This window comes from Chlorocebus sabaeus, chromosome 6, assembly GCF_047675955.1.
Source record: "Chlorocebus sabaeus isolate Y175 chromosome 6, mChlSab1.0.hap1, whole genome shotgun sequence".
In the NCBI taxonomy this organism is placed as follows: Eukaryota; Metazoa; Chordata; class Mammalia; order Primates; family Cercopithecidae; genus Chlorocebus; species Chlorocebus sabaeus.
The window spans coordinates 47,191,213-47,214,680 of NC_132909.1; the positions used below are offsets into that span (position 1 = coordinate 47,191,213).

General features: G+C 46.4%; 1 protein-coding gene across 3 annotated transcripts; it reads right to left on the reverse strand.

The window, feature by feature from the left end:
* Positions 1 to 996: 996 nt before the first annotated feature.
* Positions 997 to 22,805, reverse strand: CYP4F12 (cytochrome P450 family 4 subfamily F member 12). Of its 3 annotated transcripts, XM_007995615.3 has the most exons (13): positions 22,677 to 22,750; positions 22,085 to 22,283; positions 18,379 to 18,523; positions 16,494 to 16,547; positions 16,273 to 16,400; positions 14,271 to 14,392; positions 13,034 to 13,304; positions 11,897 to 11,963; positions 11,583 to 11,712; positions 2,074 to 2,207; positions 1,918 to 1,982; positions 1,630 to 1,712; positions 997 to 1,238 (listed from the first exon to the last, which is right to left on the reverse strand). In XM_007995615.3, exons 2-13 carry the CDS (start codon positions 22,280 to 22,282, stop codon positions 1,061 to 1,063), a joined length of 1,575 nt encoding a protein of 524 aa, XP_007993806.3. In that variant the 5' UTR covers position 22,283; positions 22,677 to 22,750; the 3' UTR covers positions 997 to 1,060. The 3 variants fall into 3 exon arrangements, 2 of the variants coding, with proteins under 2 accessions (XP_007993806.3, XP_072872935.1); XM_073016834.1 differs by lacking the exon at positions 18,379 to 18,523 and having other exon boundaries at positions 22,677 to 22,805; XR_497546.3 differs by lacking the exon at positions 1,918 to 1,982 and having other exon boundaries at positions 1,215 to 1,238; positions 2,041 to 2,207.
* Between the last annotated feature and the right edge of the window lie 663 nt (positions 22,806 to 23,468).

Below are 23,468 nucleotides of genomic sequence, written 5' to 3' on the forward strand. Positions count from 1 at the left end.
CTTTATTAGCCAGACTTTCTCAGAGAGGAGGTAATAATGGCCACATTTATTAAGCATCCAGTGTGCACCAGGCACAGTTCCGAGTTCCTCAGACTTTGTCTTCAGAACAACCCTGAGGTAGGTTGTTGCCCGCATTATATGTTTGAGGAAACTGAAGTGCATAAAGGTGAATTAACTGGCTCAAGTCACACAGCAAATGTGAGACTTCAGCACCACAGTCTGGCTCCAGATTCCATAACTTTGGGGTGGTGTTTTGTTTCTAATCATCTGGCTTTGAATCTCAAGGGTCAAATGGGAAGGTCCTGACTGCATCCCACCCCAAGATGGGTCAGTGATGGGAATGAAGGAGGAATCTAGAGGTGAAAGGGTGAGGACTTGCCCAACCTCCGACACTTGTGAGAGTGCCTGGCACATAACAGAAGAGAGTAGGGGGAGGATTCAGGTAGTACCTGATGGACGGGCTGCCTGGGCAGAGTCAGAGGTCTCAAAAGAGGGAAAAAATGGAGCTGTCTGAAGTTAGGAAAAGGGGATCAGAAAAGTGATCAACTGGAGAGGGGAGACATAGGATGGAAGGTTGGCAAGAAAGGAAACTGAGAATTCCTGAGAGCCTGCCAGGGTAAAAGCTGCACCCTTCTATCCCTATGTTCTGAACTGGCCAGGGACTTCGGTCTTGGGACACTCCCACACCAGAAGAAAGGATCTGCCTCTAGGGTTGCTTCTCACTGACTGAGCCTCGGTCTCGCTCCTTAAATCCGTTCTTAATCCTGGTCCCTCTCCTGCTCAAAACCCTCCCATGGCTCCATATTGTCCACAGGATAAAGTCCATACTTGGGCTCTGAGAGACCCTGCTATAGGCATGGAGTCCCTATGCTCAGCCAAAAAGGCAGTCAGGTTCTTGGGGTCAGGGACAACACCCCGCCCAACCCACCGAGGTTAGACCTCACCCTGAAGCCTCCCAATCCCCAAAGCCCCTGCAGGCAGGCAGTGAGGCCCAGGCAGAGGTGACAGCACCGTTTTATTCATTAGAATCTGCAAAAAAAGAGGTTGATGGATCAGAGGGTCACTGCAAGCATGCGTTCAGGGGCTCCACCCGCAGCCAAAGCCCACCCTCGGCGCGCAGGATCAGCTCCGGCTTCCGGCGGGGCTCAGTGTGATCCGGCAGGAACCGGAAGTGCAGCAGCATCAGCGCCAGGACCGCCTTCATCTCCGCCATGGCGAAAGCCTGGCCGATGCAGTTCCTGCAGGCGGGAGGGTGGACTGTGACTGCGCCCAAGACCCGCATTTGGGTCCCATCACTCCAGGAGCGTGACCCGGGACCCCCAACCACACCCAGCTCAGCCTGAGAGATACAGAGAGGGTCTAAGCATGCCTGGGACCCCCATGTGGGCTTGCATGTCCTGGAGGCTAGGCCAGACTCCAGCTCCCAGCTCAGACCAGCAGATGGAGAAGGGGATTTTGAGCACTCCGCGGACTCCTCTAGGACCTACTCATCCCCATTCTATGGACATTTTCCCATAAACTGTGAAGGAATGGAGGGAAGATCTGGAACTGGGACCATCTGCAACGTCCTCCTTTTTCGACTCCCACACCCATCACCCCATCCCTGCCTCAGACACAGGGCGCTCTTACCTGGGCCCTGCAGAGAAGGGAATAAAAGCCAGAGGTGACCTCTCCTTGCTGTTCTCTGGGTCGAAGCGAAAGGGATCATAGACCTGCAGGTGAGACAAAGGTTTGCTGGGTGGGGTCTCCTAGGTCCGGCAGCCTTGTTGGAGAGACAAATGTGTGTGTTGGGGGGAGGTGATGCTGGATTTTCCTCATCAAAACCCTGCCCCCTCTACTAGGAACATTGGAATTGACAAAAAACAAAGGAAAGAAAAAGTAGAATGGGGGGGTGGTGGTGAATGAGGAAGGCAGCACCTCAGGATCCGGCCACACGGTTGGGTTGTGATGGACCCCTATAATATTGATGACGCAGATAATGCCTGTGGGAGAGAAGGGGGCAGTCAGGATGAGGACCCCCTGAAGGGCCCATCTTCCTACCTGGGAGGCTCCTCCCTCTGAGGCTGTGGGCACCTTTTGGGATGACTCGGCCATCTGGGAGAACAATGTCCTGTGCGCAGCGTCGGGAGATGAAGGGAGCTGGGGGATGTAACCGCAGGCTCTCCTTCAGGCACATGGTCAGGAAGGGCAGCTGGGCCAGGTCGTCCCTAAGGAAACACCCCAGCCCCAATCATTATCAAGGGAACGAAGACACAACGCTCCAGCTTTTCTATTTGCAAATGAGACCTTTTCTCCCTATCACAAAATAAACTCCATGGGGATCAAACATTTGAGAATTTTAAAAAGCAGAAAACAATTAGAGAAGCAGACAATTAGAAAAGTATCAGAGAAAATTTAGTCAAGCAGTTAAAAATAAATACTCTGAGGAAAACACCCAGAAGCCAGCGGTAAAAGGTTAACAAATCTGCATAAAAATAAACATTGTGGCAAGAAAGCAAACTCAAATGCAAATGAGTAACAAACAAAATACCCAGATCCAATGTTTTGCTCTTATTTAGCATGGTACTAGAGATACCAGAACGTTCAATTAGGCAAAGGAAAAAAAGAGTCATGCCATTTGAAATGTGGGAGCAAATGTATCATTTTGGCAGATAGTGATTTTACACTTAGAAAACACTAGAGGCCCCACTAGAAAATGTTTATAAACATTTAAGGTCTAGCAAAGGAGCTGAATTCTCTGCTTAATCTTTCTTCTTTTGCAGTGGCTATTTAAAATTTTAATACTGTCTACAATTATCTGGTTCAGAATTTGAGAACTTTAAAACATAATCCACCTCTATGGCCCAATGCCATTTACTTCTCCCCACACGTTGCCAGGTTATTATTTTTTTAATGTATGCTTTCTGAGCTAATTTTTAGCATCTTAAAAAATTATATGGGAGCACAGCATCTACTATAGACACTATTATGTAGCCTTTTTTTTGGGGGGGGGTAAGGGGGGATGGAGTCTCTGTCACCCAGGCTGGAGTGCAGTGGTGCAATCTTGGCTCACTGCAACCTCCATCTCCCAGGTTCAAGCGATTCTCCTGCCTCAGCCTTCCAAGTAGCTGGGACTACAGGCATTCACCACCATAGCCAACTAATTTTTTAAATTTTTAGTAGAGACGGGGTTTCCCCATGTTGACAAGGCTGGTCTTGAACTCCTGATCTCAAGTGATCTCCCCACCTTGGCCTCACAAAGTACTGGGATTACAGGCATGAACCACCATGCCTGTCATGTATGTTTTCTCATTTAACAGTGTATCACTTTTTCATAGCCCCTGGGATTTACGTCAAAATAAGGTTATCCCTACTCTGGAGCTATGAAATAATTTTCTCATGGTTCCTTCTAGAGCTTTTAGGACTCTTTTAGAAAAAAAAAAATGATTAATCTGAACATTATCTTGTCATAAGACACGAGAACCAGGTTCAGTTGCCTTTTTTCCAGAAGGCTTTCCAGTTGTCCCAAGAACTTTTACTTAATTATCTATATTTTTTCTCTTGATACACAACACTATCTTTAGCATGTACTATGTTCACTGGGCACAGAATTTATTTGCATAAATCATTAGTTTTACCATGTAGAAATAACCATCAACTGAAAACATAATAAAAGAAAATATACTAGTCAAAATAATATAAAATACCTGGATTAAACTTAAAAAGAAACATGAAATCTCTGTATTTCATTATAAATTTCCCTCAATCCAAATAAAACATACACTTTACCATACAACAAATGTTTGTAAGGGTTGATTTAACAACAACAAAAAAAGCCACTCTGCCAGATATTAAAACCTATTAGAAAGTCACAGTATTGGGAAGCCGAGGTGAGCGGATCACTTGAGGTCAGGAGTTTGAGACCAGCCTGACCAACGTGGTGAAACCTCCTCTCTACTAAAAATACAAAAATTAGCTGGGCGTGGTGGACAGTGCCTGTAATCCCAGCTATTCAGGAGACTTGAGTCAGGAGAATCGCTTGAACCCGGGAGATGGGAGGTTTCAGTAAGCCGAGATTGCACTACTGCACTCCAGCTAGACTCCGTCTCAAAAAAAGCAAAAAAAAAAAAAAAAAAAAAAAAAGTCACAGTAATAAAAATAGTATGGCAATGCCATAAAAAAGGAGGCATTCAAACGATTAAAAAGGTCAGAGACAGAAGTGTGAATAAGTGAAAACTTCCCATCTGCTAAAGGAAGCCCCACAAAACTTTGGGAAATAGATGGGTAGTGTGGTACAAAAGAAAATACGGACAAATGTAACTTCATAAAAATTAACCAAAAGCACCCCCGAAAAAAGTCAAAAGGCAATCTTTTGCAACAAAAGACAGAAAATAATCATTAATTGTGGTACACATTCTTATAAGTAAATAAGAAAAAAGAACCCAAAGAAAAACAGCAGAAAATATAAGATGACCACTCCCATAGAAGGAAAATAAGTGGCTTATCAACTTGGGCAAAGGATGTTCTTTCTCACTCTTATTTAAGAAAATGCTCATTAAAAGATGTAATGGGAAGACTGACAAAAATTTTAAATTTAATAATACAATAATACTATTGGCAAATTTGTGGGAAAGCTTGTGCCATCAAACTCAGCAAATATAGAAGTGGATTTGCAATCATTATTACAATTGTAGAATGCAAATGGTCCTTGATTCAGCAATTACACTTTTGGGAATTTGTCCTGCAGAGATGCTTACACATATGAGCAATGGTCACTGTAGACACATGCCAATTGCACAGGTTTGATTTAGCAAAAGGATGAAACAAGCCAAATATACATGGATGGGGAGATGTTTAGATAAATATCTATTGGGGGAACCCACCCCCGATATTTCAATGTAGCTTATTTCTATTTTCCATAAGTGTCAGCCAGCTGAGAAATAAAGAGAGACAGTATAAAGAGAGGAATTTTACAGCTGGGCGGCTGGGGGTGACATCACATATTGGTAGGACCGTGATGCCCACCTGAGCCTCAAAACCAGCAAGCTTTTATTAAGGATTTCAAAAGGGGAGGGGATGTAAGAACTGGAAGTAGGTACAAAGATCACATGCTTCAAAGGGCAAAAGCAGAACTACTGATAAGGGTCTAACAAAGATCACAAGGCAAAGTGCAAAAGCAGAACTACTGATAAGGGTCTATGTTCAGCAGTGCATGCATCGTCTTGATAAGCATCCTAGACAACAGAAAACAGGGTTTGATAGCACAGAGCCGATCTGACCACAAATTTACCAGGGCAGAGTTTTCCCCACCCTAGTAAGCCTGAGGATGCTGTAGGAGACCAGGGTGAATCTCAGTCCTTATCTCAGCCACATAACACAGACATTCCCAGAGTGGCCATTATAGGCCTCCCCCCAGGAATGCATTCCTTTCCCAGGGTATGAATATTCCTTGCTAAGAAAAGAATTTAGCAATATCTTTCCTACTTGTACGTCCATTTGTAGGCTCTCTCCAAGAAGAAAAATGTGGCTCTTTTTGCCCAAACCTGCAGGCAGTCAAACCTTATGGTTGTCTTCCCCTATTCCCTAAAAATTGCTGTTATTCTGTTCTTTTTCAAGGTGCACTGATTTCATATTGTTCAAACACACATTTTGCAATCAATTTGTACAGTTAACACAATTATCACAATGATCCTGAGTTGACGTACGTCCTCACCTTATGAAGACAACAGGATTAAGAGATTAAAGACAGGCGTAAGAAATTATAAAAGCATTATTTGGGAACTGATAAATGTCCATATTAAAATGAAATCTTCACAATTTATGTTCCTCTGCTGGGGCTCCAGCTGGTACCTCCATTCAGGGTCCCTGACTTCCCGCAACAAACATCCACAGAATGGAACACTGTAGAGCTACACTAAAGGAGAAAATGAGGATCAGTAGTCCTGTCACACAATGCAGGCCAGAAGGTAAATCAGTACAGAGACTCTGGAAGGCAAATTGACCATATCTACAATGATTGGAAATGTTTATACAAGTGTCTTCAAGAAAGGGATGGGACAAATAAAACATGGAATGCTATTCAGCACTCAGAAAAAATAGCTATCAGACACACTATTAAGTGGGAAAAAAAACATTTTCCGAAATGTCCATAAATGTAAATACCATAGGACAAAAAATATATGGAACATAAAAGGAGAGAGATGATAGAAAGATATGTAGATAGATTGATAAACAGACAGACAGATGACAAATCAGTATCTCTGCAGGCCCCCTTGGAGAAAGGGAGATTAGGTGGGGTAGCAGGAATGTCAAGGATAACCCTTGTCTTATCTGTAATGTCTCATTGAGTGCAAGAAGAACCTGTTCTCATCATTGCTTTTGTAATTCAAAACTCATTTTCCATGTGGTATATATACAGAACGGAGTGCTATTCAGCCTTAAAAACAGAAGAAAATTCTTTCATTTGTGACAACATGGAAGAACCTGGAGGACATCATGCTAAGTGAAATAAGGCAGGCACAAGAAGACAAATAGCACATGACTTTAATTACCTGTGAGATCTAAAATAGCTAACACAGAAATCATAGAAACCAAGAAGAGAATGATGATTACCAGAGAAGGGACGAAGAAAGAATGGAAAGACATTGGTCAGAGGGTACAAGTTTCTGTTACACAGGAGGAATAAGTTTTGAGATCTATTACATGCATGGTGACTATAGATGATAATAATATATTTCTCAAAATTGCTGAAAGAGCAAATTTCAAAAGTTCTCACCACAAAAATGATGAGTATACGAGATGATGGGTATGTTTATTAAATTGACTTAATTATTCCATATTGTATACATATATCATAACATCACGTTGCACCCTATAAATATATATAAGTAAAATTTGTCAATTAAAAATAAAAACAAATATTCCAAAACTCATATTTTGAGAAAAAGAAAAGCTCCCAAAGATATATTTTTAATGTGAAGATATGTGTCTACTTTATTTCTTTGTATTTCAATAGCATTTGGGGTACAAGTGGTTTGGTTACATGGATGATTTCTATAGTGGTGAATTCTGAGGTTTTAGTGCACCCATCACCCAAGTGTATACTGTCCCCAATATGTAGTTTTCTTCCTTACCCACCTCCCAACCTTGATCTCCAAGTCTCCATAGCTCATTATATCACTCTGTATGTATTTGTGTCCTCATAGCTTAACTCCCACATATAGGTGAAAATATATGGTATTTTGTTTTGTATTCTTGACTTACTTCACTTAGAATAATGGCCTCCAGCTCCATCCAAATTGCAGCAAAAGACATTATTTCATTCCTTTTTATGGCTGAGTAGTATTCCATGGTGTATATCTGCCACATTTTCTTTATCCACTGATTGGTCAATGGGCACTTAGGTTGGTTCCGTATCTTTACAGTTGTGAATTGTGCTACTGTAAGCATGTGTGTGCTTTTGTCTTTTTCATGTAATGACTTTTCCTTTGGGTGGATACCTAGTAATGAGATTGCTGGATGGAATGGTAGCTTTACTTTCAGTTCCCTGAAGAATATCCTTACTGTTTTCCACAGAGGTTGTGTTAATTTCATAGCAGTGTATGAGCATTTCACTTTTCACTACATCCACAACATGCATCTATTGTTTTTGAACTTTTTAATTATGGCCATTCTTGTAGAAATACAGTGGTATCTCATTATGGTTTCAATTTGCATATCCCTGATGATTAGGGATGTTGTGCATTTTTTCATATGTTTCTTGGCTGTTTGTGTATCTTCTTTTGAGAATTATCTATTGGTGTCCTTTGCCCACTTTTTGATGGAGTTGTTTTTTTTTTTCTTGCTGATTTGTTTGAGTTCCTTGTAGATTCTGGATACTAGCCTCTTGTCAGATGCATAGTCTGCAAATATTTTCCCCCACTTTATAGGTTGTCTGTTAACTCTGCTATTATTGTTATTATTATTATTATTATTATTATTTTGTTGTGCAGAAGCTTTTTAGTTTAATTAAGTTCCACTGATTTATTTTTGGTTTTGTTGTATTTGCTTTTGTGGTCTTGATCATGAATTCTTTCCCTAGGCCAATGCCCAGAAGAGTTTTTCCAAGGTTATCTTATAGAATTGTTATACTTTCAGGTCTTAGATTTAAGCCTTTGATTTTTGTAGAAGGTGAGAGATGAGGATCCAGTTTCATTCTTCTACATATGGCTATCCAGCTTTCCCAGCACCATTTATGGAATAGGGTGTCCTTTCCCCAATTTATGTTTTTGCATGCTTTGTCAAAGATCAGTTGGCTGTAAGTATTTGACTTTATTTCTGGGTCCACCTTTCTGTTCCATTGGTCTAAACGCCTATTATTATACCAGTACCATGCTGTTTTGGTAACTATAGCCTTGTAATGTAATTTGAAGTCTGGTAATGTGATGCCTTCAAATTTTTTCTTTTTGCCTGGTATTGCTTTGACTACACAGGCTCTTTTTTGGTTCCATATGAATTTTAGAATTGCTTTTCCCAGTTGTGTGAAAAATGATGAAGGTATTTTAATAGGCAGTGCGTTAAATCTGTAGGTTGCTTTGCACAGTATGATCATTTTCACAATATTGTTTCTTCCAATCCATGAATGTGGGATATGTTTTCATTGGCTTGTGTCATCTATGGTTTTGTCCAGCACTGCTTTGTAGTTCTCCTTGTAGAGAGCTTTAACCTCCTTGATTAAGTATATTCCTAGGTATTTTTTTTTTTTTTTTTTGCAACTTTTTGTTTGTTTGTTTGTTTTGCTCTCTGAGAGTCAGAAGGCGGTTCTCAGGTCACTGGGTTAATGTTCCAGAGGTGAGTATAACTGCCTCTGCCTCACAGAAGAGTTTGCCAAAGGAGTGGAGAGTAGCAGGTGGCAGTAAGCCTCATCCAGCTCCCATGCAGTTGGCACAAGGTGGGTGTCACTCATAGCAGTGTTCCACTCATAGCGCTGGATTTAGATCCAGGCAGTCTGTGAACAGAACTAAGACCTGCCACAGGCCATAAGCTTTTCACACAGAAATAGCAATGCTTTCAGGCCATGCCATTTTTTGTCCCTGTCCAAGGCCAGGCACCCAGCTCCTGAACTCCTGTCTACAGCACACTTCCTGCTTGCCTTCCAGGTTCTGTTCAAGGAAGTTCATTCCCACTCGAGGTTTTATCAAGAAATTCAGTTGGGCATTTCGTTCAACCTGTGACCCCTGCCTGAGCTAGTTGTCTGACTTCCCCAAGGCCCCCTGTGAGATACAATAAGGAATGACTTCCCGCAGTCCATGCTGGAGATTGGGAATGCCTGAAAGGCACTTCCTACTGCTGCTTCTACTTTTATATTTCTGACCACTCCTTAAATCAGTTCAAGCCCTGGGTAGAGTTAAGGCCTTCTCCTGTGGTCTGGATTTTCAGATTCCTCAGTGAAGATGTGTATCCTCGAGGCAGCCTCTCCCCTTCTCACCCTCTGTGGATTTACAGTTTTTCACCTGTCTTACAGAATAGGATGCAAACTGCAGCTTCTATTGAAGGATCTGTGGATTCTTTTGGTTTTCCTGTTAAGTCCCTGTGTTGTTTCTTGGGAAAAGAAAATTCACAGTGTGAATCTCTACACGCTATTCTGTCCTTCCACATGGGAGAGGCACACTGACATTGCCTCCAATCCACCATCTTGGGAAAAAATATGGTGTCTATTTTATACGCTCTTATTTGTATAGAAAAAGTGTGTGTTCATGTAAAGTGGGCATCAGGATAGCCGTTTTCTGGAGGGACACACACAAAACCATTGCTAGTAGAAACTACTAGGGTGAGACTTAAGAAGAAAGCTCATTTTTATAAATTTTTGGACTTTTTTTTTTACAAAGTGTGCAATATTATTTGATATCTTGGTTTTTAAAAGCACAAAAAGTATTGCCACCTTTTAAGACTGCTGTGCTGAACAAAGGTTTCGACGGGAAGACACTGCCTCCAAAACACCTGTCTAGTCCATTGCCTCCTCTCCATCCCCTGGCTCGGGTCCCAGAATGTCTTCACTGGGACTTCATTCTACAGCTGGTCCTCTACCCACAGTAGCCCTGAAAACATTTTTCTGGTGCCCAGATATGACCTGTCACTCCCCTGCTGAACCACTTGTTATGGCTCCCCATTGCCTTTGGGTTAAAATGGAAGCCATTACCATTTTCCCATGCCTTCCACAGCCGGACTCTGCTTTCACTGCCATGGTTATTATCTCATCATAACTCAGTTCCTTCCTCTCTCATTCTCTCTCTGTCTTCTTCTCTCTTCCCTCTTCTATTTATCTTGCTCTCCCTCACTTTCCCTCCCTCTTACTTCTTGCTCCCTTTATGACCATCTCCTTCCCCCAATGCACAAACCTCTCTTTCCCTCTTCTCCCTCTCTCCCACTCCCCCTTTCTGCATTTTTGCCCAGGTTGTCTTTTTCACGTAGAGCACTACATCATCCAAACATCTACTGATCATCATTCAGGGTTTCAGCTGCACTTTATTATTTTGTTTTTTTACTTTTTTAGAAATGGGTTCTTTCTGTATTGTCCAGGTTGATCTTAAACCTGACCTCAAGTGATTCTCCCACTTCAGCCTCCTTGGTACTTGGTGTCACAAGCGACAGCCAACACATCTGGCTTGAAACACTTTCTACACTCCCAGCCATGCTTCTCTTGCTCGCAACTCCATCCTTGCCCATGTGGACTGGGAATGTCTTGCACTGGGACTGTTCCCACTAGGCTGGGAGTACCTGGAAGACACATCCATAGGCAGGGTTCTTTCCAGGTCTCCAGAGCACAGAAAGGTGCTGGGAACAGAACTGGCATTGGAAACGTGTATGGAAGAGTTTGCTGAATGAAGAGTGAATGGATGAATGATGCAGGTGTTCTAGACAAAGACACATGACTTTTACCCCCAGGTCTTCCTTACAACTCCCTGGACTGGACTGGAGGGTAGGAATTAGTGAACAAAAGAGCAAACTTTCAGGAAGTAAAGATGTTCAAAAAAATGCTAATTCAGAGAAAACAAGAAAGAAGTGAAGGTAAAATTCATTGATTGAACATGTCTAGGTGTCATCATCTGCCTTCATATATTGTCACTATTTCTCTCAGCAGACTAGGACTCTCTGTCCCAAAAGCCTGAAAATTTTCCCCTGCTAGCCAGGCTAGATACCAAGTTCTGCCTCTGGGCTCTACTCCTAGTACTGCTAGGCAATAATGGAAGAATTGACAAAAACAGCTTCCCCCTCACCACCTGAGCAAACATTCAAGAAGTGAGGATGCGTGAAAAATATGATATTTCTTGGAGAAAAGAAAGAGAATGGAGGGAAAGTTCATTTGTTGAACATGTGCAAAGTGGCATAATCTCTCCTCACATACTGTCACCAATTCTCTCAGCAGCCCGGGTCTTTCGGTCCTACAGGCCTGCAACCTTTCCCCTGACAGCCAGGCTGGGTATCAAGCCCTGCCTGTGGTCCTCTGCTTTTATACCCACTACGCAATAGTGGAAGAATCAACAGAACAACTCCTCCACCCCTCCTCACTTGGGGAGCAGAACAAATGATGGGCTCAGGAACAGGCCAGAAGAACCTGCACTCACCATTCAATCTCTTTAGGATCGCGATCCTTCAGAAGCTCCTGCACCTCCTGTCGGCAGCGCTCCTGGTATTCTGGGTGCCTCGCAAGGTTGTACAGGACCCAGGAGAGACCACTGGCCGTGGTGTCATGGCCTGAGGAGCAGCCAGGTAAGCTTGACTTCAGCACCAGGGGTGGACAGCGCCCAGACATTGAGGCCCTCAGGAGGATGGAGGGAGGGGGAAGATGGGCAGAATGGAGTGATCCAGGGTCCACTCACCCGGATCCTGAGATGGAGGGACCTTTGTCCCCACTGTAGTCCCACACTGGGACCCTCACCTGCAAACATGAAGGTGTCAGCCTCTGCTCTTATATCCTCATCTGACAACGCCTTCCCATCTTCATCCTGAAGAGACAGCAAGACATACACACACACACACACACACACACACACACACACACACACACACACACACACACACACAAATTATACTATCTCTGAGACTTCAAAGTCTAACCAGAGATAATCTCTGAAGCTGTGATCTTCTTCTAGAAACTCAAATCCACTCTGCACATCTAGATCTCTCTTGTTCACCGTCACCAGAGCCCCAAATTCAAGGGCTTCCCCCAGCTCCTTTGCCTCCCCTTTGGACCTTGGTGGCAGGAATCAATGGCTCTCGAATGTTTTCTTTTTCTGCATAATACAGACTTTCAGAGAAAAAGATACTGGCAACCTGGGGTACAGGATATTTGAATGGCAATTTGTGTTGGTGGTTAGAAACTATGTATTGCTCCAAAAATATTTGCTCACATTCTAGAGTGGTCAACTCAGAGAGTCTTATCTTTCCAGAAGATATTTGGGTTATAAAACTATAGAAATTGCCATCTCACAGTAGAGGAGTAGTTTATACTCCAGAACAAAGCATTCTCTCTCTCTCTCTTTCTCTCTGTCTCAACTTTCACCCTGTAAGAAAGAAGAAGCATATGAGCTAGCTGTCCTATATAAGATATAAGACTCATCATGGGGGGGCCCCTCTCCTATGGTGCAAATTCTTGTGCATTTACAGGTAAAAATATTGTGTTGCCCTAGGAATGGGGAGCCAGCACTACAATCCTACTCTGCCTGATGTTATTGCTGTAAATAGCTAATGGGCTGCTATGATCCAGGGGTTTGATGCATCTGTCATCATAGATATAGATGTAGACATAAACATATAGATATACATAAAAATGTGAAAGACTAACACAATAACTTGTAAGTCAAGTAAAATCTCAGGCTCTTCACAGTTTCAAAATTAACAGTGCCCCGTGAGCTGCATGCAATAAAGTCATCTCTAAAACCTGTCTGTGACCTTCCCTTTCTCAAGCATCTTCCATGGCTCCCAGTGCCCTTTGGATCAAGACCAATTTATTTCACCTGACATTTGACATCAAGCTCTATTCTCTCACTTAAATTCAGATCGTAGAGAAACCCACCTTGCTCAGCAGAAGCACATCAATGAAATCCAGAGTCTTGGACTTGGCTTTGTCCTTGAGGAAATCATCAATACCTTGAGTGGGGAGGGTGCGGCGCCGCTCCTGGATGACAGCGTCTGTGAAGTCGTGCACCAGGCGGCAGGCCCTGCGGAAGCGCCGCCCGTCTTGGGTGAGGTAATACACAAAGTCCATGTACTGGAGGATATGCTGGCTTCTTTTCTCTACAAGGGCACTGAGCTCCAAGATGGTGGCAATATATTCACTGGGCCTCCTGCAGGCCAAGGGCAGAAAGGGAGGCAACAATGTAACATATGCAAAGCCCTAGGAACACCTCCCACCAGCAACCAGGAGCTACCTCCCATCAGGAAACTGAGTATCTAGAAACGGGTGGTTCTAGAGATGCATGGTGGGTATCAGTCATGAGATTGACTCTCCAGACTGTCTTCTCTCCCTGCGTCTTATCTCTGAGAGAGCAGTCTCCATGCACCTAGGCACCTAGAGTACAGCTTGGACGCCATGTTTCTCTCCTCTCTCTCCCACCCAGTATCCAGTACTGATCATTTTCCTTACCAAAAGTGTCCACACAACTCAGACTTCATCCTCTTCCAATTCATCCCTGCTCCAGCTACCCTCCCCCCACCCCAATAACCAACTGTCTCTCTTCTCTCTTTCTCCCTCTCTCTCTTTCACCATGTAAGAAAGAAGGAGCAGCCAGGCACAGTGGCTCACGCCTGTAATCTCAACACTTTCTGAGGCCAAAGAGGGCAGATCACCTGAGGTTAGGAATTCGAGACCAGCCTGGACAACATGGCGAATCCCCTCTCTACTAAAAATACAGAAATTACCTGGACGTGGTGACGGGCTATCAGTTTCCCACACAGCTCAACTCTTACCACATTCATCATCAGCTGAAATTACAAAAGCTCTCCGGAAATCTCTTTATAAACTTCATACCACTTTTCCTGATTTTCAGTGTCCTTAATATCTAGCCCCTACTTCCACAACCTCGTTTCTACTGTCTCTTGCACATGCTTGGTTCATCCTAACCTTCTTGCTTTTGCCCAAATATTTCTACCTACCTGTAAAGACAACACTTTCTTCTCTTCCTCGACCTTCAAAGCACAGCTGATACAAATCCTCCAGAAAGGTACTTCTGGTTACTTTGCTCATTCCTCCCTCCCCAACTTACTCCCTTTGGTCCGTGGATTCACACCCCAGGCCCTGGGAAGAAACTCACTCCTGACAGTGGCTGTCAAAGCTGAAGATGCATTTCTGCAGACTGTCCAGGGTCATCAGGCTGATGTGCTCAAACATGTCCAGACGACTGCTGCCCTCTGAGGCCAGGTGCTGCCACTTGTCCTGGCCACAGAAGGGAAGAGAGCTAGAGCTGGGCCCTGCCTCCTTTGTGCTCCTCCCCAGCCCCAAACATCAGGATGGACTCTCCCACAACCAGCCTGCTGGTCCTTTGCCCCAGGAACCCATTGCTAGCAAGAACCAGACTTGGATGAGAGCAGAAGCTGTTAGTATGAGGAGATGAAGACCCATGGCTTGGAGTCAAGAGACCAGCATTTAAATCTAGCTCTGTCTCCTGTGCTCTATGTGCCCTTGGTCAACCTATTGCACTCTTCTAGGTCCCACCTGTCAAATATTCAATAAGATCAAGATGATCTGCTTTGGGGCCAGATAAACCAGGATAGAATCTCTGCTCCACCACTCCTAGCTCACTTCCTGGCTGGTTGAACTGTGTCCAGCTCTCTAATCTCTCTGGCCCTCAGTTCGTCATCTGCAATAGGACAAAAATAACCATAACCTAACAGGGTTATTAAAATTAAATTAGACAACTTATATCCTGGCATTGGGACATGACATTTTTTCAGGCATACGATGAGTGCCCAGTAAATGTTTGCTTTATTCATCTCCATTGCAATAAATTTATTTCAAAAATATCCCTGTGTTGGAAGAGGCACTTCTTCATCAGCCCTGAGCATCCTTGCTGGGTATGCCACCAATGCAAGACCATGATGTTCTTACTTGAGCCATTTCTCAGAGTTGTGTTTGCAGAAAACAACCTGGAGAGACAAGGCAGTGACTCCCCCTGGAGCAGTATCAGGCTTGTATTTGCCACTATTAAAGCAGATTCCTTAAGCCTAATGCCCATTGTCTGTCATACAATGTACTGCATGAGCAGACTACTATAGAGGCCCACCAGTGTCACCCCCATGGAATTTAGGTTGACTCAGAAAAAGGATAGAAACCAACAAGAAGTACATGTCACTTACTGTGCCATGAGTAATCAACTACCCTTTGTCTCTGACCCAGGAGTCTTGTGTCTTGTGTTAGAATCCATGAAACAGTAACGAGCCACACTTATCAGCTTGCATATTTAAAAAAGTCCTAGACACTTCACAAAATCCTGACCCCCAATTCTTCACTTCTCCCTGTATTCACACCCTTTGCACAGTAATTTTTCAGCAACTCCCATTAAGAGATGCATTCTAGTTTACACCCCTTTGAGTCTGTACTGGACTTTTGACTTTCTTTGGCCAATACAGTGTGGTGAAATGATGGCGTAGTAACTCTAATAGAACCAAACCTGGTTGAACTTTGAAGCATTGCAGAGACAATGTCCATAGACATTGCAGCCTCCCCTCAGTTTCTTGGAACCCAGTCTCTGCCATGTGAGCAACAGGGTGCCTTCTGGAGGCAGAGAATCACATGGGGGACGTCCAGGTGTCACAGCGGAGGCCATCCCAGATCAGCCTGAAGCTAGTGAAGCCCCAAACATGTGAATGAACTAAGCCAGGATCAGCAAAGCTGCCCACCTGACCCACAGCTTCTCATGTGCCAAGAGTGATCCCTTCTACATCCAGAAGAACTGGCCAGCTGTCTCACAGACTCGTTAGAAATTGTAAACCCTTTTTGCTCTAAGCCAGTGTGTTCTGAAGTTGTTTGTACTCAGCAATGACTACTACGCAATCTTTACTTTTACTCCCTTGACGTTACAGGGATTCTGTGAGAAAAACACAGAAATTGACACCTTCTGAGAACCTACTACGTGCCAAGTAAACGACCTTTCAAGCAGGGATTATCCTCCCCATTTTACAGATGAGGAAACTAAGGTTCAGAAAGGAAGAGCAATGGCCCAATGTCATCCAGAAGAGCCAAAATTCCAGACCAGATCTGTCCATGGTTCCTCCACCCCAAGATTCCAGCTGGGACCCAGAATTCAAGGGACTCACAAGCATGATGGTCACACTCTTGTTGAAGATCTTTATATAGGGCTTCAGGATGTTGAAATGGAAGGCGGGTGTCAGCATCCGACGGTGGTGGCTCCATTTGTCACCGCCACTCAGCAGTATCCCTTCTCCTAGTAGGGCAGCCAAGGACAGTGGGCAAGAGCAGCACCTTCCCCACCTCTGCCCAAGGTCATCCCCAACCCCTTTCACCTGCAGGTACTCACCCAGCCAGGGCTTCATAAACCTGATGGAGAGCGCATCCTTGGGTGCAATGGCAGCTGGCATGAATGAGGACCATCAGGGGCCATGTAGAGGGCAAGAGAGGAACTTCAGGTGTAGGGCAAGGCTCCCTACCCGCACTTTCCCCACTCCATGCCCAGCATAGCGGGAAGGGACCAAGGGCAAAAGACGAAGGGAGGATAGAGGAAGAAGGACCAGCCCAGGCTGCAACAGCACAGTTGCAAATGACACAACCTAACGGGGCATAGCACAGCCCAGCACTCCTTGACATGGCTCCTATATGTCCCGACATGTTCTGCAACAACCGAGCACAGCTCCACACTCTACAAAATACTTTTAAAGGAGCCCAGGACACCCTGTCTGCCTCAGCACTCTCTGTCATCTCCTGACATGGACCTGAGATAGTCTGACATGACCTCTGTGTACCCCACAGACAAGCCCCAGATAGGGTTTAAATATGATTTCTTAAATGTCCCAGACATGTCCCAGGTGTAACCAAGGCTTTTCATCAAGGATAATAGGAATGGATTTCGAAACCTGGCTCAGGAAGACTAAAATAATGACTCTGACAATTCCAAAGAGACCCTGGCTCCCAGACCTTGGACAAGCTGCAAACGTGGCGAAGAGATGACAAGGAGGAGAAAAGACAATTTCAAATCACATGTCAGAGAAGAACCAGAAAGTCTCTGACATACCCCACGTGTCCTAGGCCAAAGCTGAGCCACACACATGATGACTTCCCCATATGATCCCAGGTTAAACAGAAAGGATACAACCAGGTATAATATTGAAACTATAGGCTGTTTATGGGACTCCTGGGGGAAAGGTGAGCTTTCTGACAATAACTAAGCTGCTGGGACCCATGGTTGACACCATAAAGAAAGACTGCCTTAAAAGAAAAATTGATGCAGAGAAATGGTGAAATTAAGAAAAGGAGACAGATTCCTGATGATGTTCATTGACACTTGGTTTCAGCCATGCCTGAAGACCACCGTCCCTGGACTTTACACTCCTTTGATTCTTTTTATTTGCTTAGAGCACACAAAGTTGAGTTTCTATCACTCACAACTGAAAGAGATCTCAGCAGCCAGAGAGAGCTGGTGACCTCCACAGAGTCACTAAGGATTTTGGGGTCAGAGCCATAGTTTCTGTGGGATGCTGCCACTTCCCTTGCTCAGCCTGGTGTGTCCAAGGATGAGAAGAGCAAAGAGCAAGGGGAGACCAACCAGCTGGGGTGGGTTTTCCTATTGGAGAATCCTGAAGCCTGCAGGAGGAGGGCAGTGATCGTAGGGTGGATGAGTGACAGGATGAGGTAGAAGGAACAGACCCATCATAGGTGGACGTCACATAAATAACAGCCCAGATTCTCTGCCAGCCACAAGTCCTCCTACCGCTCTGGGCTGAGGGATGGACAAGGCTGGTGCCAGAGGCTGGACCCCCAAATACCAATGATGCCTACTGCATCATCCTGGCACACACTTTAAAAACATCCCACTTATTGGTCCAGACTCAGCTCCAACAACTCCTCCTCCAGAAAACATTCCAGCCTGCCCCATCAGACACCCAGTTCTCCTCTAGGTTGTCACATCCATCTCTCTCTTGCCTGTTCCTGACCCCATGAAGCTGGAAATGTCTCTGTCTAGACCTGTCCCCTCAAGCATGGGGTTCCTCCAAGAAAGGGCCCTGAATTGAGGCGTCTTGGGCCCCAGTGGTGCCCAGAACACCAAGGCAGGGAGCAGATGGCAGGGGGAAGACGTTGAGATGGAAGTCTCAATGAGGGTCATGAATACTCAAGGAGGGGCCTGGGTACTGCAGGGACCACACAGAGGCTTGGCCTGGCACCCACCACCACAAACTCCGCATAGGTACCTGAGGCATTGGTGACAGACCGGATGGTGTCAGGGTGGCATAAAACGATGAAGGGGATGATGGGACCCATCCATATCGTAAACCCCTGGGAATAGGTGGCCGATATCTGGGTCAAGTTCTTCAAGCCCTCCTCTGTAGGAGTGATCTGAAAGCAAGTCAGGGGGCCGTCAACTCCTGTGATGGTTAATTCTAGGTGTCCACTCCACCGGGCTAAGGGATGCCCAGGTAGCCAGTCAAACATTATTGCTGTGTGTGTCTGTGAGAGTGTTTGAGAAGATATTAGCATTTGAAGGTAAACAGGATGGAAATAGTAGGTGCAGAAGAATGAGTGAGTGAGGAGAGGAATGAGTGAGTGAGGAGAGGAATGAGTGAGCGAGGAGAGGAATGAGTGAGCGAGGAGAGGAATGAGTGAGCGAGGAGAGGAATGAGTGAGCGAGAAGAGGAATGAGTGTCTGAGGAGAGGAATCAGTGAGTGAGAGAGGAATCAGTGAGCCATCTCCCTTGCTTCTCTGGGGTCCCAGACCACAGCCACCATCCATGCACAGCTCCCTGAACCCCTACTGGAAGTCCCACCCCTCTGGAAGTCCATCCACCCTGAGACCCCATACTCCATCCAGTCCATTGAGGGCATGAACAGGACGGAAAGGAAGAACTTGCTCGCTCTTCTGCAGCTGGGGCATCCGTCTTCTCTGCCCTCAGAACTCCAGGTACTCAGGCCTTTCTGGACTCTGGCTGAATTTACACCACCAGCGTCCCTGCTTTCTGACTTGCAGATGGTATATCATGGGAATTCTTGGCCTCCATCATCAAATTATCCAATTTCCATAATAAATTATTATCTCTCCATCTCTTTCTGTCTCCATACATACATGAATTAGAGGTAAGAAGAAACAGACCCTATCTGTTTCTAAGGAGGACCCTGAGTAATGCACCTCCCCAGAAGGAGCCGTGGCAAGTCCCCCCTGCAGACACCAGATGTGGTGGAGCATCTGCAGTAAGCAGCGTGTCTGGATTCTGAAAAGCTGCAGGGGATTTCTGCTGACCTCTGCTGACCTCTGCTCCTTCTCTCTTGGGTCTGTCCAAGGATCCAAGGGTAAACACCAAAGCAGAGAGAGAAGACAAGCTGTCTGCTCAAGAAGATGTGTTTTCTCGTCCTGGAAATGATTTCAATCTGGGGATTGCTATATGGGAAGGTCCCCATGGGAGGAGGTTTGGGGCAGCAGTGTGGCCTCAGGACATATCTCTAGGGCTGGTTTGCACATCCTTTTGTGTCCTGGCTGGTCCACATGGGCCCTGGTTCCTCCCACAGACTAAGGGTCTGCATGCTGAGGGCCCTCCATTCTTAGCAGCCCCCAGGGGAGCGGAGGTGACTCTAAGGTCCATCATGATGGCAGCTCCCACCTGGGAGAGCCTCCCTTACGCCAGGCTCTGTGCTAGCGCCTCCTGTGGACATGTGGAAACGCCCATCAATCCTGCCATTTGTAAGTAAGCAGATGGAGGCCACATCCCCCAAAGGGGAGGGCTGGTCCAAGTCGGAGGGCAAGGTTTGGGAGTGTCAAGGACGGCTTCTGAAAGGGGAAGGGAGTGGCCAAATTATATCCAAGTAGGGCTACAGGGCTCATTTGGACATCTTAGTGGGGAAGAGCATGTCGCCTAAGCAAATGGGCCACGCAGGGAGCAGCCTTTGTATAGTGGGCTCAGGAGGCCTCAAGTCCAGCAGAGGAGAAGGTGGGAATGCCAGGAGAGCCCTGTTCTGTGCACCCCACACCCATGCAGGAGCCTCTGGGAGGTGCACTATTGTAGGGAAGAAAGGCAGGAAAAGGATCCAAGCAGGCTGAGGTGGAAGGACAGGGAGGTGAGAAAGGTTTGGGATGAAACTATAGAGGAATGAATGAAAGAGGAGAGGAATGAGTCTGTAGGTAGAGGAATCAGTGAATGAGGAGAGGAAAGAGTGAGTGAGGAGAGGAATAAGTGAGTGAAGAGAGGAATGAGTGAGTGGGTAGAGCAATCAGTGAGTGAGGAGAGGAATGAGTGAGTGGGGAGAGAGATGAGTGAGGGGGTAGAGGAATGAGTGAGTGGGTAGAGGAATGAGTGAGTGGATAGAGGAATGAGTGAGTGGATAGAGGAATGAGTGAGGGAGGAGAGGAATGAGTGGATGGAGGAATGAATGAGTGAGGAGAGGAATGAGTGAGTGGGTAGAGGAATGAGTGAGTGGATAGAGGAATGAGAGAGTGGATAGAGGAATGAGTGAGTGAGGAAAGGAATGAGTGAGTGGGTAGAGGAATGAGTGAGTGGATAGAGGACTGAGTGAGTGGATAGAGGAGTGAGTGAGTGAGGAGAGGAATGAGTGAGTGGATAGAGGAATGAGTGAGTGAGGAGAGGAATGAGTGAGTGAGGAGAGGAATGAGTGAGTGGGTAGAGGAATGAGTGAGTGGGTAGAGGAATGAGTTAGTGGATAGAGGAATGAGTGAGTGAGGAGAGGAATGAGTGAGTGGGTAGAGGAGTGAGTGGGTAGAGGAATGAGTGAGTGGGTAGAGGAATGAGTGAGTGGATAGAGGAATGAGTGAGTGAGGAGAGGAATGAGTGAGTGGGTAGAGGAATGAGTGAGGGAAGAGAGGAATGAGTGAGTGGATAGAGGAATGAGTGAGTGAGGAGAGGAATGAGTGAGTGGGTAGAGGAATGAGTGAGTGGATAGAGGAATGAGAGAGTGGATAGAGGAATGAGTGAGTGAGGAAAGGAATGAGTGAGTGGGTAGAGGAATGAGTGAGTGGATAGAGGAATGAGTGAGTGGATAGAGGAATGAGTGAGTGAGGACAGGAATGAGTGAGTGAGGAGAGGAATGAGTGAGTAGATAGAGGAATGAGTGAGTGAGGACAGGAATGAGTGAGTGAGGAGAGGAATGAGTGAGTGGGTAGAGGGGTGAGTGAGTGAGGAGAGAAATGAGTGAGTCGGGAGAGGAATGAGTGAGTCAGGAGAGGAATGAGTGAGTGGGTAGAGGAATGAGTGAGTGAGGAAAGGAATGAGTGAGTGAGGAGAGGAATGAGTGAGTGGGTAGAGGGATGAGTGAGGAGAGGAATGAGTGAGTGGGTAGAGGAATGAGTGAGTGAGGAAAGGAATGAGTGAGTGAGGAAAGGAATGAGTGAGTGGGTAGAGGGATGAGTGAGTCAGGAGAGGAATGAGTGAGTGGGTAGAGGAGTGAGTGAGTGGGTAGAGGAATGAGTGAGTGGGTAGAGGAATGAGTGAGTGGGTAGAGGAGTGAGTGAGTGGGTAGAGGAATGAGTGAGTGGGTAGAGGAATGAGTGAGTGGGTAGAGGAGTGAGTGAGTGGGTAGAGGAATGAGTGAGTGGGTAGAGGAGTGAGTGAGTGGGTAGAGGAGTGAGTGAGGAGAGGAATGAGTGAGTGGGTAGAGGAATGAGTGAGTGGGTAGAGGAATGAGTGAGTGGGTAGAGGGATGAGTGAGTGAGGAAAGGAATGAGTGAGTGAGGAGAGGAATGAGTGAGTGGGTAGAGGGATGAGTGAGTCAGGAGAGGAATGAATGAGTGGGTAGAGAAGTGAGTGAAGAGAGGAATGAGTGAGCCATCGCCCTTGCTTCTCTGGGGTCCCACGCCCCAGACACCATCAATACCAAGCTCCCTGAGCACCATTCCTGCTCCTCTGGAAATCCATCCACCCTGAGACCCCAGGCACATTTTGCTGTCACACTCACCAGGCCCAGGTGGCCCCAAAACCAGTTCTGTTTTGGGGGCTGCGGGAAACACTGGAGCCGGCGGCAGTTGCCATTGAAGGCATAGGTCCAGGCCAGGATGCAGGCGAGGAGCCAGGAGCCCACAACCAGCATCAGGAACAGCCCTGGGGACGTTGCCACCAGTCCGAGGCCCAGCCAGGGCAGGCTCAGCAGTGACATCCTGCAGGGCAGACGGGATGGAAGGTGAGGTCCTGAGGCCCAGGGAAGAGCTCCAGGGACAGTGGAGAAGAGCAGGATCAGGAACTACTGGGGGCAGGGCAGGGAGGGCTCAGAGGTGGGTAAACAAGGGCTGAGATCTAAAGTCCAGAAAGGCCCAACCAAAACCAACAACCAAGTGGCCTCCAGTGATCTGGTAACCACAGAGAAAGGGAAAGAGATGGGCTGATTAGAGTCCAGAAGGGCCCAGCCTGAATCCTTGGGAATTTGCTAGGAGTTCAGTTACCAGGAAACCACCAGTTTCCCATGCCAGCAGCTTGTAGCCACCCCAGCCTTGGGCAGTCCCCTCCCCATTCCAGGCCAGGACCCTCCAGCCCGGCCACCCCCAGCCTGGCACCTTTTGTTGGGAACAGCCTGTCCCACAGAAACTCCTCTCTGCTTCTGCTGGGAGGTCTTTGGCCCTGGTCCCTGACCTAGGGAAGGCCTTAGGAGGCTGGGCTGGGCTGGGATGGGCTGAGGCAGCCAATCCCCACAGTCTGGGTGTGTCTTCCGTGCCTGGGCAGCCAGCCAAAACCTCGAGTTGGGCCAGCTGGGTGCAGCTTAGGGTGCTCCAGCAAGAGCACTGAATTCTCAGGTCTCAGTACCTTCTTGGCAGTCTGCAGGGGAAGTTGGGGGGTGGTTAAAGGGGCATCTGAGCCCCAAGTTTACCTTCACCCTACCCTTCCAAGACAAGGGTGTTCAGATAAAAGCATATACTTATTGTGAGAGTTCGCAGCCAGTTGAGCTGGGCCAGGCCAACCCTTGTCCCAGATCATGTGGGCTCCTCTCCAAACATAGGCGGGGAGGATATCAGGCACCATATATGGTGCAGACTTAGGAGATTCAGAGACAGAAGCCTCTCATCTCTGGCTTCACAACCTGGCAAGAGTTCAAGTCCTGCCTCCAGGCAGCCAAAGGCCTGAGCTGAGACCTGACTGCCGGAAGCAGGAAGTAGGAATGCAGCCCCAACCCCACTGAGGATTACCAGCGTCAGATTCTGAGGATAAAGAGTCCAGCTGGAGGAGCAAACCTACAGGCCTACAGGCTGGGCTTGGCTTAGGAGGACAGAGTGGAGGCATAGGGGATGAGGCTGAGAGTGACCGTGAGTGGACGGGGTCCAGGCAGGGGAGGGCAAAGCGAGAGGACCCTG

What these genes read in the sequence shown, in the direction of transcription:
- CYP4F12 (XM_007995615.3), bottom strand. Translation starts at nt 22,282, where the DNA reads ATGTCACTGCTGAGCCTGCCCTGGCTGGGCCTCGGACTGGTGGCAACG. An exon ending in GTTTATGAAGCCCTGGCTGG is followed by an intron (nt 16,401 to 16,493) that starts GTGAGTACCTGC and finishes CTGCCCTACTAG; the next exon opens with GAGAAGGGATACTGCTGAGT. An exon ending in AGAGTGTGACCATCATGCTT is followed by an intron (nt 14,393 to 16,272) that starts GTGAGTCCCTTG and finishes TTCTGTGGCCAG; the next exon opens with GACAAGTGGCAGCACCTGGC.